General features: G+C 24.2%; 1 protein-coding gene across 2 annotated transcripts in view; it reads right to left on the reverse strand.

The window, feature by feature from the left end:
* Positions 1-1918: 1918 nt before the first annotated feature.
* Myc (bHLH transcription factor Myc) overlaps positions 1919-24450 on the reverse strand; it is a 93289-nt gene continuing 70757 nt past the window's right edge. For both annotated transcript variants that reach the window (XM_075302485.1, XM_075302484.1), the window contains exon 3: positions 1919-3829. In XM_075302485.1, coding sequence (XP_075158600.1) covers positions 2988-3829 — 842 coding nt within the window. In that variant the 3' untranslated portion in view covers positions 1919-2987. The remainder of the gene's footprint in view (positions 3830-24450) is intronic.

Here is a 24450-nt window from a genome sequence, read left to right on the forward strand (position 1 = left end):
CTCACATTCATTTTTTGGTTTTATGAAAAAATTAATATTTACCTGAGGAAAACCCCTCAAGTGAGTTTGTATTTGTTGTTTTTTTTATGTATATGTTAGGATGATTTCTCTTTTTCTAAGGGTTTTAATGCTAGGCAAATGTTCTCTTTCTATAGCAGAAAATATAAAGCTTTTTTTTGTAAAAACAAAACACAATCAAGGATTATTTCTTTAGAAAACTAATTAAATTTTTTGTAAATTAGAAAAAAAATCACTGTGCTTTTTTTCTAAATAAAAAGAATAATTTCGAAAATTTTTTTCTTTTGTATATATAAATAAAATTAAAACGTAACGTTTCTTTTTTTTTTAACAATAAACACTTTTCATTAAAATAAACATATTTTAATTTATAATTATAGGAAGCTTTAAGGTTAGTTTTCGATTTCCAAGATGAACAAAATAATTTATATAAAATTAGGTGTTTTTTTATATTTTTATTTGAAATCAATAAATTTCATTATAAACTTTTTAGAGTAAATTTTAGAAAAACTATAAACTGACCAATGATCTTTTTTTTTCAACGCTCTTTGTTTACTCAAAGACCAAAAGTTTCACATATTAGGCAGACAGTGTAATAGATCGTTATATATTTTTGAATTTTTAGCAGAACCCTCCTTCTTTAAAAGGTATATAACGATTTTTTTTTTTCAAAAATATAAAATTTCGATAATTTGAATAGGGAAATCTTTTATGAAAGCTTAGTATTTATATTTAAATTTGTTTAGAGTTATCAATTTTAAATTTATCTATATTATTTTTTTATTTTAATTTTATTATAGATTATTTTATTTTAATTTAATTATAGATTATTTTAATTTATTTTTATTATTTTTTATTGCTAAATTTATTTGTTATTATGAAAGCTTGTCATATTAAATTTTACCGATTTTAAAATATAATTTTTGTAATTGTTGGTACATGTTTATTTTTTTAATTATGCTTTTGTATTAATTTAATTACAATTTATTTTGTTCTATTTTATTTTATTTTTATTTAATTTAATTTTGTTGTATTTTTTACTTTATTTTATTTAAATTGATTTTATTGTTGGTACATGTTTATTTTTTTATCGATAGTATTTTATGCTTTTGTTTTAATTTAATTACAATTCTATTTTTATTTAATTTAATTTAATTTAATTTAATTTAATTTAATTTAATTTAATTTAATTTAATTTAATTTAATTTAATTTAATTTAATTTAATTTAATTTAATTTAATTTAATTTAATTTAATTTAATTTAATTTAATTTAATTTAATTTAATTTAATTTAATTTAATTTAATTTAATTTAATTTAATTTAATTTAATTTAATTTAATTTAATTTAATTTAATTTAATTTAATTTAATTTAATTTAATTTAATTTAATTTAATTTAATTTAATTTAATTTTATTTTTTTCTTTATTTTATTTTATTTTAAGCCGCGTTATGTTTGGTTTATTTTAATTGTAACTGTTATGTTGTATTTTTTCATTCAAACTTATTTTACTTTAGCTTATATGTTTTTTATTTATTTTTTATTAGTAAATTACCAAAGCTTTCTTTTTGGACCATGATTGAATTTCATAAAAGGTTTCTCATCAATGCATTTATTGTTGAATTTTTACTTCAAAAGCTGGTGAAGATAGTGTTCTTTATAGTTTGTTTTATTATTGAATTAAACCTTTTATAAAGCTTCCCTGTTAAATATTTTTCGAATTCCATTCCATTTGCTTTAATCCAATTTTTAATATGCCAAAAGCTTTTTTCTAAAAGATAGTTGAAATTATTGGCCAAAAATTTAAAACAAAAACCTTATTTAAGCTTATGGTTCAATTGTTCCTCTAAAAAAAATGTTTTTTTTTTTTGTTAAAATCTTTTACTGCCTGCTCCAGTAGTAATGGAGAATTTAATATTTTTTCTTTAACAAATCCATTTCACAGCTGATTTCTTCAATGCAACTAACTTCTCATTTTTTATCGAGAGATAGATTCATGCTGCATTCCAGTTTTAATATTAAATAATAATATGCTTTATTTCAAGTATTTTCTGGGGGTTTCTCTTTACCTTTTCCTTCTTCTAAATGTGATTAGGTGATTTTTCCTTTATCGATGCAAAGGGTACATTTAGTTAGCCTATGGTTTTCTTTATCACAAAATAAAAATTTTATAGAAAAAACAGTATAATATAAAACTAAGGTTTATCAAAAAAATAGGAAAAAGGGTAGTGTGTATTAAACGTTAATTTTTTGTTTTTAATATACAGTTTATAAATTTACAAAACAATTTGTATTTTTTTTTTTTTTGTTTTTAATAAAGAAGAAAAATGTCAATGTTGGTTAAAGAATTTTCATTTAAAAAAAAAATCTGATTTCGTTTTTAGGCGAAAATAAACGAAAACTCTAAAAAATCTAACAAATTACGTTCGTATAAAAAGTTTTTGTTTTTTGTTTTTCGTTCAATCAAATTGTCTTAAAAACTAAGCAGAAAAATATTTTTATGTATATAATAAAATTATAGAAAAAACTCAATAAATTTTTAATTCAAAACTTTTGGTTTTAAGATTAAAAAAAATATCAAACTTAAAACATAACAAAACGTATGATTTTCCAATGAATAAAAAAAAAACTCAAAAGCTTAAAAAAACTAGCTTATAGAAAGCTGGCTTAGTTTTCGCATACTCAAACACAACTCAAAGAAATGTCAATATTCTCTTCTCTCGCAAGAGATTTTTTTCCGATATTCTTCATTTAAGTGAAAAATAGAAGACAAGAAAAAACATTTAAAAACGTTCGTATCGTACCTGACGATATTTAATAGCGTTCGCGTTGTTTTTTTTTTTTACATAGCTCACTCGTTTTCTAGGTTTTTGTAAACTCTTTCTATAACAGCTTCTATGCTATCGACGTTCTTTTACTTTGTAGTAAATGAGCTCTTCTTCGTACAATTTCAACAACGATACCTTTTATCAATCTCTTTGTCTTAATTGATTTAAAAGTTCTTGTTTTCTTCTCAATTCCTCTTTAAGCTTAGCCTTTTGCTCACACAACTGTGCATCCTCTCGCGTTAGAGCCTCACACAATTTAGCTGCCTCTCTCAAGATATTCACCTTCGGTGCTCTCTCCTTATCTTTAATGCTGGGTATTTGCTTTTTCAAAGCTTCAAAGAGATTTTTCAAGCCAATGCGACGTTGACGTTCCATATCATTGTGCAAATTACGTTTCTCAATCGTGTCAGCAGTTTCGTCAAGGCTAACACTACGATTTATTGTACCGGCCGGTTGTAATTGTATGGCTGTGACAATATGTTTGGTTTTCTTACCACGATGCTTCTTATTCGGTGGCAGAACAGCGCCCGCAGCATTTGTGATAAGTTCACCATTGATGATAGTTGTACCACCCGGGGTTAGGGCAGCATTCGCAAGCAAACGTTTGCGCGATTTATCTGACGCCGATGTTGTTAGAATATTCAGAGGTGTACCTGTGTTACCATCTGTCACAACAACAGACATCATTTGTTGCTGTTGTTGTTGCACATATTTGCTGGTATATTGATTTTGATAGGGTGTACCGGCTGGCGATGGAAATCTTGAATTGTTGACCGATTTTACAGGACTATTGCTGGCCGGTGTATAGGGCAGTTCATAGGAGCCGCGACGACGTGGTGGTATAGTGCGTATACCATTCGGTGTTTTAACAATGCGAGCATTGAATTTATGGGCAACTTTTGTTTGCAGAACACGACGATCCTTGTCTGAGGGATTTGTAGGAAGCTTTTTGTCATTGATGGATACCACATCGATTTCTTCTTCTGCAATTAGAGAAAACAAAAAGAGGGAATTTAGTGAATATGCTTGAAAATGGTAATAAATAATAATAATACAAATTTAAATACGTTTCCCCCCTTAAAACAATGCCATCGCAAATTCTCTTTAGTATTCCCACAATTGCCTTCAACGATTTTTATTAGCCCTTAAGCTTGAACTCATTTTTTGCCCCCACTTTTTAGGGTATTTATGATTTAATAACTCTTATTTACCTATTACTTCATTAAAACTGTTAGTGTTTTTATCATTTACCATAATTTTCCTTACATTGTTACTAAATTCCATAAAATTTTGCTTTCAGGGCTTAATTGCAAACATGCCATCATAGGGCCACCATTTACTCCTAAGCTTTTTTTTGAGCCATAAAACCGGAAAAAAACTATTTTTATTGCCTTATTTTGCTTATTTAGCCCAGGATTTATGACCTCAAAATGATTTTATTGTATGCCCTAAAATAAATGGCTAAATGGCGCCAAAAATCTAGCAGCAATTTTCAGAGTTCGTTTTTCTCTTCTTACTTCTTTACGGTACTTTTAGTCACAGACATGATTTGTCATATCTATTCGTTTGACTATGGTGGAGAAGAGTGAACGAGGGAGAGAGAGAGATAGAGAGCGAGAGAGGTTATTTGGTGATTGTTACCAGAAAAGGTCAATGACTTGGTTTTTGAGTTAAGTACTCTGCTGGGTGTTGTCGTCACAAAGCCTTCTTTATTTTTTAATGTGGGAGGACGAAAGAGGGTTAGCGATTTTTGGCAAGGGGAGAAAACAGTTTATTAACCAAACAATAGTTTTATTTTTTATTGTATACTAGTTAGCTATGCTCTTAAGGGTTAGAATAGCTGCTCTATGACATTATATTGTCATAAATGAAGCTATCATTGTTAGAGACAACACCTATTCGATTGCCAGAGAAAATATTGTTTTCTCATCTAAAAGTTGTTTCGATGTTTAGGTTCCCTACTTGCTCAGGCCTATTATAATCGGCTTTAAAAGTCATTGCATTTTTCCCCATGAGGTATAACATATTTTCCGGCCACATTTTTTTTTTTTTTTGCCATATCGCAATACTCAAGAGTTTTGCAAAAAAAAAAATAAATAAATAAAAATGCAGTCCATGTCAGTAGTAACAATACGCCCTCATATGAGGGTGTATCCTCTTTATGAATGAATAATTGGTTAACGAGAGAGCCTATTCTCAATGAAATTTTACCATGCCTTGTAGTTGTACTACAGTATCGGGGATTAGAATATGTGCTGCATATTGCAAACGATACCTATTCCTAAGCCCTTAATAATATAAGGAAATTCTATTCTTTACCATTATGGTTTGCCACCTGGAAGAGTCAGGCGGTGTTGCCGTTGTACTGATTTTTCAGATCATGAAGAAGGAAACTAACGAACAACCACATTCATCCACAGTATTACTATTACTTCTATTGTCTTTGGGTGGCTTGAAACAATTGTATTGTAGGCAATGGAAAGTACTATGACATAATATGCTTTATACTTCTTCACCACTTGGCATAGTTCATTCTTTCTTTTTGTATTTGTTCTACTGATAAGGCTTACTATAAAAGTTTCCTCCGTATAGTTTTTACATACATTTATGTATAGGAAATATGTGGTTTGGCATATTTCATCTGCTTTTATATATTGTGCCATACTATATCACGAAGAATTGAGGCATTGACTTTTGGTTATTAGTTTTTAGTTTACGGTAAGAAATTTGTCATTTAATAGGAGGCTATATTTTACTTTGCTATATTAACAATTTATATTAACGGTTTAACTAATGTTATAATTTGAATGTTTATATTGTATTATCATTAATTTTAGTTTTATATACAAATTTAATTTAGGGTATTATTATTTCTTTTTAAATTATTTTTCAATATTATCGTATTGTATTTTATTAATAATAAAAAAATAATTTTGTATAAAACATTTCGATATTAAACAATATCAATAATCATATTTACTGTTTTTCATTGTATTTATTTTTTTTTATTAAAATTAATTATTTAATAATTTTAATATATATTTTTTATTAAATTTGTATTTCATTAAAAATTTTGGTTTATAAAAATGGAAGTTTTTTTACCTTTATCTCTTGATAACATATTTGATGTTAGTTAAATTTTTGCTTAATTAAAATTAAAATTTAATAATTTATTAAAAGTATATATTTAGTTTTACTTGTATTTGAAAGTTTTAAGTATATTATTTGTTTTTATATTTATGTATTATATTATTTGAATTTGTTTTGTTTTACTTTTATTATCCTTATCATAATATCATATTTCATTGTGTTGTGGTTTATTTAATAATTTTAATATGTTATTTTATTTATTTTTTAATTGTATATTATTAAAATGAATATTTTGTTTTACTTTTATGCAAAAATTTTAATATTTAAAAAAATTTTAATTATTTTCTTTTAATTATATGTTTAATTGTGAATATAACAAACACCATGGAAACTCAAATCATACATTTAATATCATATTTGCATAGAATTTCATTTAAATTCTTGGTTTATTCAAATTAATGTTTTGCTTTACATTTTTTTACTTAATTTTATTGAATTTTTTACTGTTTACAATTTTTGTGTTATTTTATTATATTTTTTAATTTTATTATCCCTTCCTCATACCCAATACCGCTCACTAATAAATACCCCCTTTATATTTGCCCATCTAACTTCCTATGTTAGCAAATATATGTTAATACTTTGTTATAGGAGCAAACATTTAGCATTTTCTATCTAGAAAAACATTTTGATGTTAGTCTACATTTAGTTTGGTGGCTATGTTATGTTACTATGTTTATTTGTTAACATACAAAATTTAATGGCATATAAGCAAATATAGTCCTGAATTCTAATTAGGGAAATTATTTGGATTGCTTTTACACTGAATGTCCTAAATAAAATATCCAACACAATGGCAATATAAAATCCATAATTTTGATTGATTATGCTATAAACATTTTATGTCCTCTCACTCTCTCTGTCTCTCTTACTCTCATCATCTTCATACTATGAATAACATACTACTCTCCTAAAGTAAACAGAACTCTTTTTTTTTCTCTCCATACAAAGTAATAATTACAAGTTTTATTGCCTCTATAGCCTGATTTAATTCTCCACTTTATTGTTGTTAGAATAAAAATTGCATTATGAAGAACTATTAAGCTATCGACGTGTTCAACTAAACTAAAGGTAACACAAAAAACCACAAAAACAAAAATCAGGCTTAAGGGTCATCATAATAGAGAAAGATGGGAATGAGTGAGTCAGTGAGTGAGTGAATACCACCCACTTAGCATTTATCTTCCCCCCGTTTCCTCCACCTAGCCAAAAACCTTTTACACTGGCAAAGTTCAAGAAAGTTAAGAAGGAAAAGTCCACGATGACATAGTAAAGTTATACATATACATGTAAATATATACCGATAGCTATGTATGTATATATGTGTATGTAGCAAATATCAAGTGTTTATATTTATGCTAACGGCTTTCGATGCCGAGGACGACGGCGACAACAATGCGGCGTCAGCGTTAAAAGCTCGCGACATACTTAAAACTTCCGCATAGCAACAAAAACAACAAGAGTGCTAAAAGAGCAAAATAAACAACAAAAATCACGTAAAACCAACAACAAAAACAACAACTGAATACACAAATACAACTAAGAAAACTAAAACATATTTCACTACAACAACAATCGCCAGCAAAAATATCAAAGTCTAAAGAAAGCTAGCTAAACTAAATAATCGCAAGCATAAGCAGCTGATAGGCTGCAAAGATCTTCTGCACACAAAAAAAAAAAAAAACAATAACAAATTCACTCTAAGGTAGAAGAGAAGACAAGTGGTGGTGGTGGTAGGTCGATTGGCCAGCCAATAGGACGGACATAATAGGCAAACGTATGTGTTTAAATAGAGCCTATAAATTTTTTGACGCAAATTGTTACACACACACACACGTGTATGTATATATGTTACGTTAATAAAAATAGCCGAAAAATCCCCCAAGAAAAAAATCGAAATAGCAACAACAACAACAACATTAGCAGTTATTTAATAAAGAAAGCCTATGAATTTAAACCAAATCAAATAGACGATAGGCGTCTAGCAAAGTGACCGTGCGCCAGCACCTCTAAAACACAGAGAGAGGGAGAGGTATTATTGGATGAATGGACTGGATGTATAGGCGACAACTGAAATCATATGTCGAAGTAAAGAAAGATCACATATAAACATATATGTGTGCATATATAGGTACAGTGAACGTCGAAATAAAGTGTACAAAGGGTTTGTTTTAATAAAGAGTTTTGTAATGTTGAGTTTTCTTGATTTTTTGAAGTTTAAGTAGACACTTAAAATGCACTATAGGTTAAATAAATAAAATGGTAGATATAAGAACTATTTTCTGTGTTTACTTTATTCTAACGCTCACTGTAAGTAGACAGGTCTATATAACCACCTCAGAAAGACAAAAAGCGGGAGCCTACAATGAAAGTGATATGATACACACTAAAAAAACATTAGAAGTTGCAAAACACTATGTCCACAACAGTAGACACCACATAGAAAGCCCAAAGATAAATGAATGCGTAACGAATCAACAAAATCTCTTAATAGACAAAAAGAATAATGGTAAACATGATCTATGGGCATTGCTATAATAGAAAAAAATAATTTAAGAGATCTAATTAATATTATTAATGTTTATAACTGTAAACAACAACAACAGTTTTGCCTGTAACAACAATTTTTATAACATCTGTATTAATATGTAAGCTAGCACTGTATTTTGTCTTTACATCTATGTTAGCAAATAATTTATTGTGTAACTGAACATTTTGCTGTCAGTATTTTTTTTTGTTTTTAAGGAAAACTCTTTTGTAAGGTTGGTAGAATAATGTGAGATGTAAGCAAAGTATTCTAAATGCCGGAAATGTTTGTGTAACATAAGCAAACAAAAAATTAATAGATCGAATTAAAAAAATTACCTATTAATTTTTAATTAAAAATCCAAACCAAATTAATTAAATCAATTAAAAGATTAAATGATCCAATTGAACAATTATTTGATCCAATTAAAAAAAATAATTGCTTCAATTAAAAAAATTAATAGATCAAATTAGAAAAATGATCTATTAATTTTTAATCAAAAAAAACCAAATTAAATTAATTAAAAGATTAATTGATCCAATTACAAAAATTAATTGATTCAATAAAAAAAATTAATAGGTCAAATTAAAAAAATGATCTATTAATTGTTAATTAAAAATCCAAATTAAATTAATTAAATCAATTAAAACATTAATTGATCCAATTAAAAAATGCATTGATCCAATTGATCAATTATTTGATCCAATTAAAAAAAATTAAATGAATCAATTAAAAACAAAATGATGGAAATAAGTTTTGTTATAGATTTATGTTTTAATTAAAAAATTAAAATTTTTAATTAAAAAATGTAATTTTGTTTTAATTTAAAAAAAATTAAATTTTGAATAGTTTTTTTTATACTTTTTACATACTTTTCGCACTATGTGAAAACAGATAATCACCTATGAAAAAGGTTGCCTCTAAAACCTAGTTAACATGCAACTCTTTTTATAAATGAAATGAAATAAAATCAGTACTACATAATTTAGTAAAAAAAAAAGAAATTAATTTAAATTTGCTACCATAAACTTAGCTAATTTCCTGTTTTAAATTTAATTTAATTTTCAATACCAAAATACTGTTCCCCTATTAGAAATGCTATCATCATTTTACAATACGCACATATTTAAGACTATTGCAAAAAAAAAAATTATATATAATATATGTTTATATAATAATCTGCCAAAAGATAACATACGCATTTATTACGAGTGCCTTAGATCCGACAAAAAAAAAACGCACATATACGCAATTGATAACGCTACAGTGCCCGCCCGTACGTCAATTTGTGAGCCCCGCAGGAATAGCCAACAGAAACCTTTATCGTTGGGCCTAAAATTCTACTCCCTTCACCCGCTGATTTGAAAACCTTCTCTTTGGCAACATAAAGACCACCTACCAAACGATTTATTCGCGTTTTTTTTGTGTTAAGAATAAATATAAATACAAGTCTACACATACCACAACGATAAGCATACTAGATGGCGCAGCAGCATATGTATAGTTACGAAAGTGTTATCATCAGAGACTGGCGATAATTTGGGGCGTTTTTTGCGTTGTGCGTATTTTGAGTATGAAATTGGCTCTATAGCAACCTGTCGTCCTCTATTTTCTTCCTCTACCCTCCCCTCCCACACGGGGCTAAAACTAATATATCTCAGGTCTTTTCTCCCACAGCACCTTTTTATGGTAGTAGTTAGTGGTGGTGGTGCTGTTGGATTTTTGGTGGCCTGATGTTGGCAGGCAAATCAAACATTTTAATTTTAAACTAATGAAAAAAAAAACAAAAATCTATTCTTTAGTAGTATATTATTTTTTGTTGGTGTTGTTGTTGTTGCGATGGTGTTGGGATAAAAACAATAGAAATTTTATATACCTATGTATATATACATAAATTTTTAATGCGTTTTAATTAAATACCAAACGCCGCCAATCACCTACTATTTCATCAGATATACTACTGTGGGGAGGATGAAGCCATCAGAGGGAGTGAGAGGTAAAATTGAAAGCTAAATAAATTCTCTAATCATATAAATTATAATTTTATTAAAAGTTTCATTCCACATTAACTTTCACACCTATCAACAATCAAAGTCACAGTTTGAATTAATTGTATAGAACAAAAACAAAAAAAAAACTAAAAATGTAGTTGGGGCTGACTACTTTGCCATTTGATATATTGGCCAATTAGTTTTAGACCTTTGTGTGTTAGAATAAACTATCAGAACTAAAACGTTCTTATATGGCTAGAAGATTTTGTAAGAATTTGTATATAATATCATTATGATAAATATTGTTTTTTTTGTTTAGCTACAGAAATATACAATAAACAAAACAATAAATAAATGAATAGAAAATTTTGAAAGATATTCAATAAAACAAAAATTTCAAAAACTATAAAACTCAGAAGCTAACATTACCACTAGATGTATTTTTATTGGCAAAACTATATGTTTATAGTGAAAATATAAAATTTTCGAGAACGTTACATATTTTTATAGAATTTTTATTTTATATTTTTATAGAATTTTTATTTTATATTTTTTTAGTGAAAATAAATTTTTTCGTTAACGTTACATATTTTTGCCAAGAAAAAAAGCAAGTCTAAGAAAATATATTTCCCGACAAAGATTGAAAAATTATACATCGGTAAATAGCCTTCCTTTAATTGCATGGCACATTTCTTTTTAGTTTTATTTGTTTATTTTTATTTATTTATTTATTTTTGTTTTGTTTTTTTTTTTTTTTGCTAATTTTTTTTTTGTAAAAAATAATAGTTTATGAAACTATATTTCACGACAAAGATTGCAAAATAAATGAAAAAATATAAAATAGTAATAGTAGTAAGCATCCTTCCTTTCATGCATGGTACATATCTTTGTAGTTTTATTTAATTTTTTTTTTTTAATATTTTATGAAATTATATTTCAAGACAAAATTATAAAATAGTAATAGTACACAAAAAAAAATTTCTTATTCAATCACGAAATTAATTGATCCAATTAATTTTTTAATTGAAATGTCTTCAATCACAGAAATGATAGTACAGTAATCCCTCGATTTACGTCGTGATTGGTTCCGGAATTTGACGACGTTAATCGAAACGACGTAAACCGAATTAAAAATTGCTCATACTTACTCCTAAGTCCATTTATGTATGTATGTGCGTGTACATAATAAAAAACTTCAAAAATAAAAGTAATTTAGTAATTTCGGTAAGAATTTCAGAAAAAAAAATGTTTCGATGTCATCATCGTTGATACTTATTTTACTTATGGAAGGCGTTTCTGATAAAGTGGGAAAAAAATCGAAGACGTAAATTGAAGTTTGATGGAACAAAAAATTTGACGACGTAAATCGAAACAACGTAAACCGAGACGACGTAAATCGAGGGATTACTGTATCAATTACAAAATTAATTGATCCAATTAAAAAATTAATTGATACTATTAATTTTGGTGATTGATTTTTGTATTAATTAAAAAATTTGTTGAATCAATAAAATTTTTAATTGAATATTTTTTAAAACTCAATTAAAATTTTAATTGGAAAAGTTTTGGTGAAATTTTTTTCTGTATAGTATATATCCTTCCTTTGATTACATGATACATTTATTTCTCTATTTGTTTAGTATTGTTTGTAATTATTTTATGAAAATATATTTCACGACAAAGATTGAAAAATTAAAAAATTGGTAGTAAATAGCCTTCATTGCATTCTACATTTCCTTTTAGTTTTATTTAATTTATTTTCTTAAATTATTTTATGAAAATATATTTCACCACAAATATTGAAATATTATAAAATCTGTAGTAAATATCCTTGCTTTCATTTTATTTTATTGTACATTTGTTTTTAGATTTTTTTTCAATTAAAAAAAATCTTTTTTCCCATCATAATCTCTCCATTAAAATTGCAAAAGATTAGACCAAGATTATTTTTAATTAAAATTCATATACTGGAAATTACAAAAATATTTGTTAAAAAGAGTTAAAATTCTTCTCATAAGAAATGATTTTTTTTAACGGCATGGCATTTTCATATGTTTTTTTTTTTTTATTTAAGTAAATAATTTTTTTGAGAGTTTGTACTATGGCCATAATTACATTTAATAACATGTGCAAATTTGTGCACATGTCCGCTATTATGTTATCAAGCAAACACACAAAAAAAAATAACTATGGCCAAAACTACAGAAGCTGTCTTTTGTTTCACTCCTATCTCTAGCAGCTTCTATTATGGCTTAAAAGGCTATACCATAAATTCAGCAGATAAATGCAAGCCAAAAACCAGTTGGGAGAAGTTAATTACATAAAACAACCCTAGACACTCTCTCATTGGGGAATTAAAATTTTTACCATATCTAACCAACCATATTTGCTTGTTTTATTTTTATTATTTTTTTTTTTTTTTTGTGGCAAATCTGCCTATGGAAGAGAAGAAGGCATTTTAAACCAAAAAGAGGGATAAAAACATAATTAATTTAATTACACATAATGTCAGCTACGAATGCAATAGAAAAAAAAAACACTATACCATATAAGCCTTAGAGTGATTGCATGGACCCCTCCTATTTTATAACCTGATGGTGTCAAGGAACATGACAGAATTATATTAAATTAAAAAAATAAAATAAGAAAAATTTATCAGAGAACATTAAGAACTTGAATATCAAGCCAAATTAGAATTTATTTTTTTTTTAATTATAAAAAAAAAATAATTATTAATAAAATATCAAAAATCTATCTAGCTCCAAACATTCATAGCAAAATTTTGATATATCCATATCCATTACCTAGTCGAATGTATATTTAAATAAAATAGCAAAAAAAAAAACAGTAATAATAATAATAATAAAAATTAAACATATGAACAGGTTCTCTTCATTTCAAATTATTTGAATGCATTTTTTTTTATTTTTGTTTTGAGTGTCCATATGTTGCCAAGCAAAAATTCTCATAAGAAAATAATGAGGAGTGGCAAATGTTTTGGCACGTGCGTAAAACTGCTTCAATTCACTCTAGTTTAGGTACATTAAAAAAAAAAAAACAAACAAATTTTATTTGTGGTTGCCTGTCACTAAGATCTCTTTGACAAGATCTAGATAAAATAATAAAAAAAAAGATTTAACAACTGAGCGATATATAAAATGTGCTTTTAACTATCCACGTTAGAAAGGCTTGGTAATACAGTTTTCAAAGGCAAATTTTGTTACCTATTAAAATGTTATACTAACTGTTATTAACAAATGCATACACGAAGTTTTAATTTCCAACTCATTTCACTAATTAATTATAGGTCAACCAACCATCTTTCTTCTAGATTTTTTTGGGTGTTGGCACCCCTCCCTCTTACCACCCTCACCCTTGAAGAAATAAAAGTGATTTCATACAGACTCGACATCGAGAAACAATCTAATTATAACTGACAGCCTGTAACAATTACATATGACACGCTACACTCAGCATGTGGTGTAGTTTATAGGCGTTGGTGATAGCCCGCCCAGCCCACTTTTTTTGTTTTATTTGTTTTGGAAGTTGCTAACTTTGCTGCTACTACTCTAGCCAACTACATGCACATACAAGTCATCGTGAGAAGTTAAGTAAATATTATCCAAGTGTGTTGAAATGTGTTCTATAGCCAACAGCGTTGCCAATTTAGCTTTTTTCCCGCTAGATTTGGCTTTTTTTGAAGACGTTTAGCGGGAAAAAAATGCATTTAGCTTTTAGCTTTTTTTCTGGCTTTTTTTCATGACACTTTTAGCTATTTTTGGCTTTTTTTATTTTCGACATGTTCCTATTGAAATATGGATAAAACTTCGTTTTTATCTAAGCCTTGCTGCCAGAATAAGGTTTTCCACATATTTCAATTCCTTATTAAACTGTCAGTAAATTATTAGGAATATTAGCATTTGACTCGTTTATCCTTTTTATGTTATTATAATATTCTACACTTATTATGATATTACTAAATTAAAATAGTAGCTGTGAATTGCTGTGTACACGGTTGAAAAAGACTGTTTTTCATATGTTTGGCTATAAACATTATATGTTTGGAACACAAATTTTTAAACATATATTAATTTAGAAATAGCCTATTAACATATATGTGTTTAGTAGCTTGGAGCGCTATTTAACAGGGAGCGATATTGAATTAAGTTGGTGGTTGTTGCTTGTTATTACAAAATTAACATTTTATTTTTCCTTGGGCAATTGATCAGCTACTTCTTTGATCCTTACAAACTGTGTGGTCCGCTGTTCGAGTCCCCGTCCGGCAAAAGGTAAAATTAAAATAAAAAAATCATAAAATTGAATAATTTCTTCTACAATGTTTGTATTACAGAAAAAGGTGCTAAGAACTAAAAAATCTCGTGGAAGTGAGAAAGATGTCGGGGAATATACAATTGGGCAGAAACAAAATTTTGAGCATTCAGGTCGAAAACCTGTGTTGTTAGCACCTATATGTTTATTTTCATAATTCATTATGATTGTAAATATATAAATAAATAAATAAAATTTTGAGCACAATATTGTTTTGGAGAATTTTTTTAAGCATATAATATTTTTGGGTGTAAAATGCTTCCAAACATATTATATGTTCACATAATAACATATTGTTTTTTGGAAGACAACATTATTGAATTTGGATGCAAAAATACAAAATGTTTGGAACTTAGACTACCCAAACATATATTGTTTAGACCAATATGCTTTCAAACATATTATATATTGGAAGAGATCAAACATATAAATGTTTGGGCAATACCCAAAAATGTATATGCTTGAAGCAAAATATGTTTAGGAGTATATGTTACAGAAGCGATTTTTTGTGAGCGTGTACATTGAAAAAATATTGTGGTGAGGCCAAAGATTTCATTTCCTTAAAATACGAACGCGAATTTTGGTTATAATAGCATTTGTGAATTTCTCTTATATAAACTGTTTTCCTTGTCCAATAGCCGATAAATTCTTTTTGTCCTTATAGTTAAGTGATTCAACTTAAAAATGGGTATCTTTTCATGAAAGAAGGCTAGGGTCAATTCTAAAAAATTCTTAAAATTAATGAAATAGTCTTTAAATTTGTGGAATTTTTGTATCTTGACCACAAACCAAAATAGCGTTCAAAAATAGAAGAGGTTTTTCAACATTTTATTTTAAAAACGTATACATAGAATAATTTCTACTTAAAGTCGAGTCTGAATTTGGAAATTTAAGTTGTCGTTAGCACGTTTTTAAAGCACTGTGATAGCTCATGAAGAAAAAGCTGAAAAAACGAATATTTAAATTCAAATTTGACTCGGAATCAATACCAAAATCATTAGTGTACAAAATCTTTGGAACCGAACATAGAAATAATTAAGGAAATAAAGTTTTGAATGTGGTATTATTTTTTTTAACATCAAAAAATGCAATGAAAAAATTCGTAGTGATAGGATCAAAACAAATCTGCTATATATTAATGGAATGGATTTACATTTACGAAAATTGGACAACAATAGGTTTGTATGGGAATTTTTCGAATAAAAGTTATTCAATATAAACTTGCAAGACAGTTAGAATGGGTTTTATTCTCTTGGGTAAAATTAGGAGAAGTGTACACGTTCACGAATTTATCATTAATTCAGTTAAAACGAAATATATTGATATTTTCTAATGCAGTTCTATGTGACATTATGCAATATATCGCACATTGGACTTGTTGATGATTAACCAGCTGGCAATTGCAAGTTTACTGGGAAAAATGTTTTTACTAGGAAATATAAACGAAGGACTTCCAGTAAAAACTTGTGATAGTAATCAAAATGTATCGAGTACGCAAACAGAGCTAATATGACTTAAATTTTCTTACAGTCTCACAGAAATTGAATTAAAATGAATACAATTAAAATAATATGCATTTTAAGTGAAATAAAGCCTTTAAGTTTGTTAAATTTCAACCAAAAATGTGACTTTTGATACAAAAAATTTTAGCTTTTTTTCTAGCTATTTTTTAAAATTTTTTAGCTTTTTTTGGCTAGTTTTTTGGACAAATCTAGCGGTTTTTTGTGAAACAATTCTGGCAACGCTGATAGCCAAAGAAAAACTTAAGTTAAGTTGGTGGGTTAAGTAAATATAAATAAATGGCAAAAACACCCACCTAGGAGGAAACCGCCGTTGTCATACAGGAAGTATTTGACTGGAATAGAATTTTGTTTTTTTGCAAAGAGTAGGTGAGCAGTCAAAGCGGAAGTTGACTTTTGTTTATAAACGTTGTGAACGGCGACACGATACAAAAAAAAAAACATTGTTGGTAACAAATTTGAATGCAAATGCAAAATTGTAACGACTTTATTACAACTACCCAGAGCCCATTAGGGATTATCCAAAAAGACTCGAAGGCATTGTAAGGTTGTTGATGACTAAGCAATGACAATATGATGCCAATTTTTATTTTATAAAAAAAACAACAAACCTAAGAATACGAGCTAAAACAAACTAAATTAATCGATTTTTTTTAATATATTATAAAAGATAAATAAATAAAAATTTAAACTAATTTTAATTGAAATTAAATGAATTTAAAATAAATTAATTTAATATAAATTAAATATAATATTTTTCTATATTAATTGGAATGAATTCAAATATGGCCAATCAAGTCACTGCAAATCAATTCAATTTTTGTTAATTTAATATAACTTAAAATTAATATAATTTAATTTAACATAATTACATTTAATGAATTAAAACAAATAAATAATAAAATTAAATTACTTTGGATTATTTTATTGTTTAGTGTTTAAATTACGTGTAATTTATATTTAATTTTATAAAACATGAATAACAGGTAAATTAAGTTAGTATAAATTAAATGTAATTAAGTAAATTTGATATTTTTGTATGAATTGTAATGATACGTAAATTAATTTAAACACATTTTCATTTGAATTAAATTAATTTAATATAAAATAAGTTAGCATAAATTAACTATAATTAATTTCTATTTCATTTTTATTAAATATAGATATAAGGTAAAAATAAAATTAAATCTAATTGAAAATAATTTAATATAAGCAAATTTAATAAATATTATTTCCTTATTTCAAAGACTAAATTATTTTAAATTGCTTTATAAAAATTACATTAATATAAATGAACTGTAATTAAAACTACTTTAATTTAATTCAATGTATTTTACATTAAAATAATTTAATTTAATGCATATAATATAAATTAATACATTTTATTTGAATAAATTATATACGTTGATTTAATATTTATTTATTAGTTTTATTTTACTTTAATTTATCCTAGTTTAATTTTCAGTTGTAGTTTGATTGAACTTTACCTATATTTATTTAATATAATTTAAATTAATTTTGTTTAATTTGTTTTTCGTTAATTTTTTTTAAATTATTTATTATTTGGTTTGGTTTAATTTAAATGAGTATTCATTCAATGCTGGATCTATAACTAATATATATGTTTATATTATAAAAAATATCGATTCTATTAATAACCACAAATAAAATACAATTATTTTTTATATTTTTTAATGAATGAAATGCTTGAAAGAAAAATTCCAATATAAATATATACATTGGAATCCCATTTATAGAACAAAAAAAAATTCACATAATCTTCGGATGTATAAACTCAGGCATAAGAATTCAAATAAAAACTGTTGTCTTGTGTAGTAGTCAGGCAAGCAAGATAGAGAGAAAACAAAGAAATATCTACTATTCAAAAAATGAAATTGTATGAATTGGAAATTAAAAGCATAAAAGCGAATAAATCGTCTCAGAAAGGTCAAACACTGATTACTGTGATCTTTGGAGATTTGTTTACACTTGCTTTCTAAAGATAGCTGAGAATTGAAGCTGAAACTTGTCTTGGCAACCATTTTAATTGACCAAGTGTTGAAATAATGTAGAACAAATGCAATATAAAATGCATATAAATACAAAATAATAAAAAGTCACAACAAAGCGAATGATGGGAGATCAGGTTAATAATAAAACCTGATCTCTCATATTTCTTTAAATACAAGTGATTCTTTTTCTAACAGAAATATAGTGGGAAAGAAAATGACAGTTTTTATCCCAACAATGTAGAGACAAACAACTATCCGGTAGGGAATGTCAACAATGGCAACAAAGGCAATCATAAAAATTTTAAATATCAAAATAAAATCTGAATAACCAATTCCGATGAAAAAACGAAAAATGTTTGTCACTAACCATTCATGCAAATGATAACCGACTTAAAATGTTTTTCTATGCATCCCCCCACCCCTCCCTCTTCATTGGTTTTGGCCCACTTGGGAAAACTTCATTATTCACCATGAATATTTGAATTTCCATTTTCCATTTTCAAATGACCTCTAAAGGTATGCGGTGAGGATGGATGAATGGACTTGTTTTGTGTTGGTAAGTTTTTTTTCTTGTACTAACTAAAGTGCTTGAATGACGCTGAGAGATGCTGTATGGCAACACCTGGGTGAGGGGGGAGGAGGAATAAGACTATACAAAATCCATTTATCCTCAATCCAAAACTGCATTATAGCCAGTTAGACAAGCCATTCACTTTAAAGTTTCACGTGTTTGGACTGCATTTTTTTGTGTTGCTTCGGGGTGCCAGGGGCCTGGATAGAAGCATTGTAGGTTTGTGGCATAAAGAGTGAACGTTCGAAGTTGCACATTTGTTTTTTTTTTTTTGTCTTTGTATGGTTTTCATAGAGTACTGGGAAACCGGAATTTGATAGGAGCTTAGACGGACATGTAGGAAAAAAAACGCGACAGTTAGACAAAAGGAGGGACACTCTTGACAAGCTCTGACAGTTTGATTTTTATTTCAAGGCAGACATCTAGAGCGTAAGGGAAAGAAATAAAGTAATCCCAAGTAGAAATAGCTGCACACATAACAAAAATGCATTAAAATATAGAAAATTAAATTGAAAAAAGTTTATGAAAATGAATTGAAATTGTTTATTATTTAGAATTTATTTTAGTTTAGTCTATTTTGTTTATTTCGATTTAATTTAATTTAATTTAATTTAATGTAATTTAATTTAATTTAATTTAATTTAATTTAATTTAATTTAATTTAATTTAATTTAATTTAATTTAATTTAATTTAATTTAATTTAATTTAATTTAATTTAATTTAATTTAATTTAATTTAATTTAATTTAATTTAATTTAATTTAATTTAATTTAATTTAATTTAATTTAATTTAATTTAATTTAATTTAATTTAATTTAATTTAATTTAATTTAATTTAATTTAATTTAATTTAATTTAATTTAATTTAATTTAATTTAATTTAATTTAATTTAATTTAATTTAATTTAATTTAATTTAATTTAATTTAATTTAATTTAATTTAATTTAATTTAATTTAATTTAATTTAATTTAATTTAATTTAATTTAATTTAATTTAATTTAATTTAATTTAATTTAATTTAATTTAATTTAATTTAATTTAATTTAATTTAATTTAATTTAATTTAATTTAATTTAATTTAATTTAATTTAATTTAATTTAATTTAATTTAATTTAATTTAATTTAATTTAATTTAATTTAATTTAATTTAATTTAATTTAATTTAATTTAATTTAATTTAATTTAATTTAATTTAATTTAATTTAATTTAATTTAATTTAATTTAATTTAATTTAATTTAATTTAATTTAATTTAATTTAATTTAATTTAATTTAATTTAATTTAATTTAATTTAATTTAATTTAATTTAATTTAATTTAATTTAATTTAATTTAATTTAATTTAATTTAATTTAATTTAATTTAATTTAATTTAATTTAATTTAATTTAATTTAATTTAATTTAATTTAATTTAATTTAATTTAATTTAATTTAATTTAATTTAATTTAATTTAATTTAATTTAATTTAATTTAATTTAATTTAATTTAATTTAATTTAATTTAATTTAATTTAATTTAATTTAATTTAATTTAATTTAATTTAATTTAATTTAATTTAATTTAATTTAATTTAATTTAATTTAATTTAATTTAATTTAATTTAATTTAATTTAATTTAATTTAATTTAATTTAATTTAATTTAATTTAATTTAATTTAATTTAATTTAATTTAATTTAATTTAATTTAATTTAATTTAATTTAATTTAATTTAATTTAATTTAATTTAATTTAATTTAATTTAATTTAATTTAATTTAATTTAATTTAATTTAATTTAATTTAATTTAATTTAATTTAATTTAATTTAATTTAATTTAATTTAATTTAATTTAATTTAATTTAATTTAATTTAATTTAATTTAATTTAATTTAATTTAATTTAATTTAATTTAATTTAATTTAATTTAATTTAATTTAATTTAATTTAATTTAATTTAATTTAATTTAATTTAATTTAATTTAATTTAATTTAATTTAATTTAATTTAATTTAATTTAATTTAATTTAATTTAATTTAATTTAATTTAATTTAATTTAATTTAATTTAATTTAATTTAATTTAATTTAATTTAATTTAATTTAATTTAATTTAATTTAATTTAATTTAATTTAATTTAATTTAATTTAATTTAATTTAATTTAATTTAATTTAATTTAATTTAATTTAATTTAATTTAATTTAATTTAATTTAATTTAATTTAATTTAATTTAATTTAATTTAATTTAATTTAATTTAATTTAATTTAATTTAATTTAATTTAATTTAATTTAATTTAATTTAATTTAATTTAATTTAATTTAATTTAATTTAATTTAATTTAATTTAATTTAATTTAATTTAATTTAATTTAATTTAATTTAATTTAATTTAATTTAATTTAATTTAATTTAATTTAATTTAATTTAATTTAATTTAATTTAATTTAATTTAATTTAATTTAATTTAATTTAATTTAATTTAATTTAATTTAATTTAATTTAATTTAATTTAATTTAATTTAATTTAATTTAATTTAATTTAATTTAATTTAATTTAATTTAATTTAATTTAATTTAATTTAATTTAATTTAATTTAATTTAATTGAATTGAATTTAATTTAATTTAATTTAATTTAATTTAATTTAATTTAATTTAATTTAATTTAATTTAATTTAATTTAATTTAATTTAATTTAATTTAATTTAATTTAATTTAATTTAATTTAATTTAATTTAATTTAATTTAATTTAATTTAATTTAATTTAATTTAATTTAATTTAATTTAATTTAATTTAATTTCAATTAATTTAATTTCAATTAATTTAATTTCAATTAATTTAATTTCAATTAATTTAATTTCAATTAATTTAATCTAATTTAATTTCAATTAATTTAATCTAATTTAATTTCAATTAATTTAATCTAATTTAATTTAATTTAATTTAATTTAATTTAATTTAATTTAATTTAATTTAATTTAATTTAATTTAATTTAATTTAATTTAATTTAATTTAATTTAATTTAATTTAATTTAATTTAATTTAATTTAATTTAATTTAATTTAATTTAATTTAATTTAATTTAATTTAATTTAATTTAATTTAATTTAATTTAATTTAATTTAATTTAATTTAATTTAATTTAATTTAATTTAATTTAATTTAATTTAATTTAATTTAATTTAATTTAATTTAATTTAATTTAATTTAATTTAATTTAATTTAATTTAATTTAATTTAATTTAATTTAATTTAATTTAATTTAATTTAATTTAATTTAATTTAATTTAATTTAATTTAATTTAATTTAATTTAATTTAATTTAATTTAATTTAATTTAATTTAATTTAATTTAATTTAATTTAATTTAATTTAATTTAATTTAATTTAATTTAATTTAATTTAATTTAATTTAATTTAATTTAATTTAATTTAATTTAATTTAATTTAATTTAATTTAATTTAATTTAATTTAATTTAATTTAATTTAATTTAATTTAATTTAATTTAATTTAATTTAATTTAATTTAATTTAATTTAATTTAATTTAATTTAATTTAATTTAATTAAAAAAAATAATAGGAATTTTTGCCACCTACCAACAGCTGCATTTCTGGGTCTATATACCCACCAGATGACAAATATTTAAACCCAATATGGTCACCTCCTTAGAAGTTAGAAACAGGCGTAGCAATGACAAAAATTTAATAGTATCATAAAAATGCCATAAAATCCATATAGACATTATGACGAGACTAGACAGCCGGTCTGGTTAGTCGTTTGAGAATGCTATTTGGCCTGACTGACACGGCTGTGGCGTGCAATGCAAACACCAAAATACGCTGTAACCAAACCAACAGAAAAGGAGCAACCGTAGCAGATTCAAATAAAACGTGGTCTTCTATGAGAACGGTCAAAATAATTTCAAAGAAGAAAAAAAAAACGATGCCAACACGAGCTTATGGTAACCACAGCAAAAAAATTGGAAAACAATACACAGACTGGGAACTGAGAAGTTCCAACTTCAACCAACAAGGAGTTTGTCATTTCATGTTGCATTCTTGATGGGGCTGAATGTGTATATGGACTGCATTAGTGAATGCCTTTGTAACTTCAAACTCGATTCAAGTGTAGAACAAGTTTTATTTTACAAATGCATTTTTGTGCATTTCTTTTTTTGTTTGTTTTTTGCTCTCCGACGTCAGAAGCAACATGAGAAGGAAGCGACAACTTGACTAGCACACACCATCACATCCCCGGCAATGGAATTTCGATGACTGCCACCAATGATAGTCGTGGCTCATCATCATCATCATCATTATCTCCCCAACCAGTCATCATCATGCTAGTGATAAAGGTGTTGTGTGGTATTATACCGAGAAGGAGGACGAGGAGGATGCGGTCGAGGAGGAGTAGAGAGCAACCAATGAACGTACCAGAAGTAGCAATACATTATGATTGACTGGCAACTGGTGTTGTACATGCTGATGCTACCATGAAGATGAGGAGATCAACATCGGGGCGAAAACAGTAGATAAACACATCTAGCTGAAAGCCATGGGTTAAAATATTTGAAAAATTTCCGAAGAGAAAGGATTTTTGAATCTTTGTATCAGCTTTGTCATAAAAACCAACGAGACATAAAGTAATTGCAGCTTGTTTTTTTTCTAGATGAGAAATGTATTTAGAAAAACAACAGCCACAAAACGGCATCCATAACTCGAAAGCATTTCATTTCAGTTTTGTGTAAATAATGGTTGGAAAAGTGATTAATTGCAAGCGACGACATGTTTTTTTCTTTTTTTTGTTTTTGTTGACGTTTGTTAGTATTTTTCCACAATTTTCTAGCTCCTCAATCTTTTCGAAATGCTTTGTAGTATTTTCCAATAATGCAAAGTAATTACAATGTAATAAGTTATAGGCACCTATGGTCACGGCGGCTTTGTTTCAAGGGGGAATTTTCTTGATGAGTTATTTAAAGACTTGCACTATTTGAGTATTTAGCATTTAAAATACTAGGTTAAGTTAATATTGTAATCACAAAAAAATACTAAAAAGAATCGATTGATAAAAATAAATCATTACTTAGGTAATGACTTTCATGGATTACGTAAGGACTTTGGTAATAGGTAAAAGTAATGAAAGTTAGCAGAAATAAATAAGAACATATTACAAACCAAATGGAATTTTTATAGAAAGAGATTAAATATCAATGTCAAAAAAATAATAACAAGAATCCATTGATAGAAATTAATCATTACATAGATAATAACTTTCATGAGTAACGTAAGGACTTTCGTAATAGGTAAAAGTAATGATAGTTTGCCATTTATTTAGAAGGAATTATATTGCAAAGAGATTAAATACCAATATTAAATAAATAAAATACTAAAAAGAATCGATTGATAGAAATAAATCATTACTTAGGTAATGACTTTCATGGGTTACGTAAGGACTTTGGTAATAGGTAAAAGTAATGAAAGTTAGCAGAAATAAATAAGGAAAAGGAATTGCA

The sequence above is a fragment of the Haematobia irritans genome, chromosome 3 (genome assembly GCF_050003625.1).
Source record: "Haematobia irritans isolate KBUSLIRL chromosome 3, ASM5000362v1, whole genome shotgun sequence".
In the NCBI taxonomy this organism is placed as follows: domain Eukaryota; kingdom Metazoa; phylum Arthropoda; class Insecta; order Diptera; family Muscidae; genus Haematobia; species Haematobia irritans.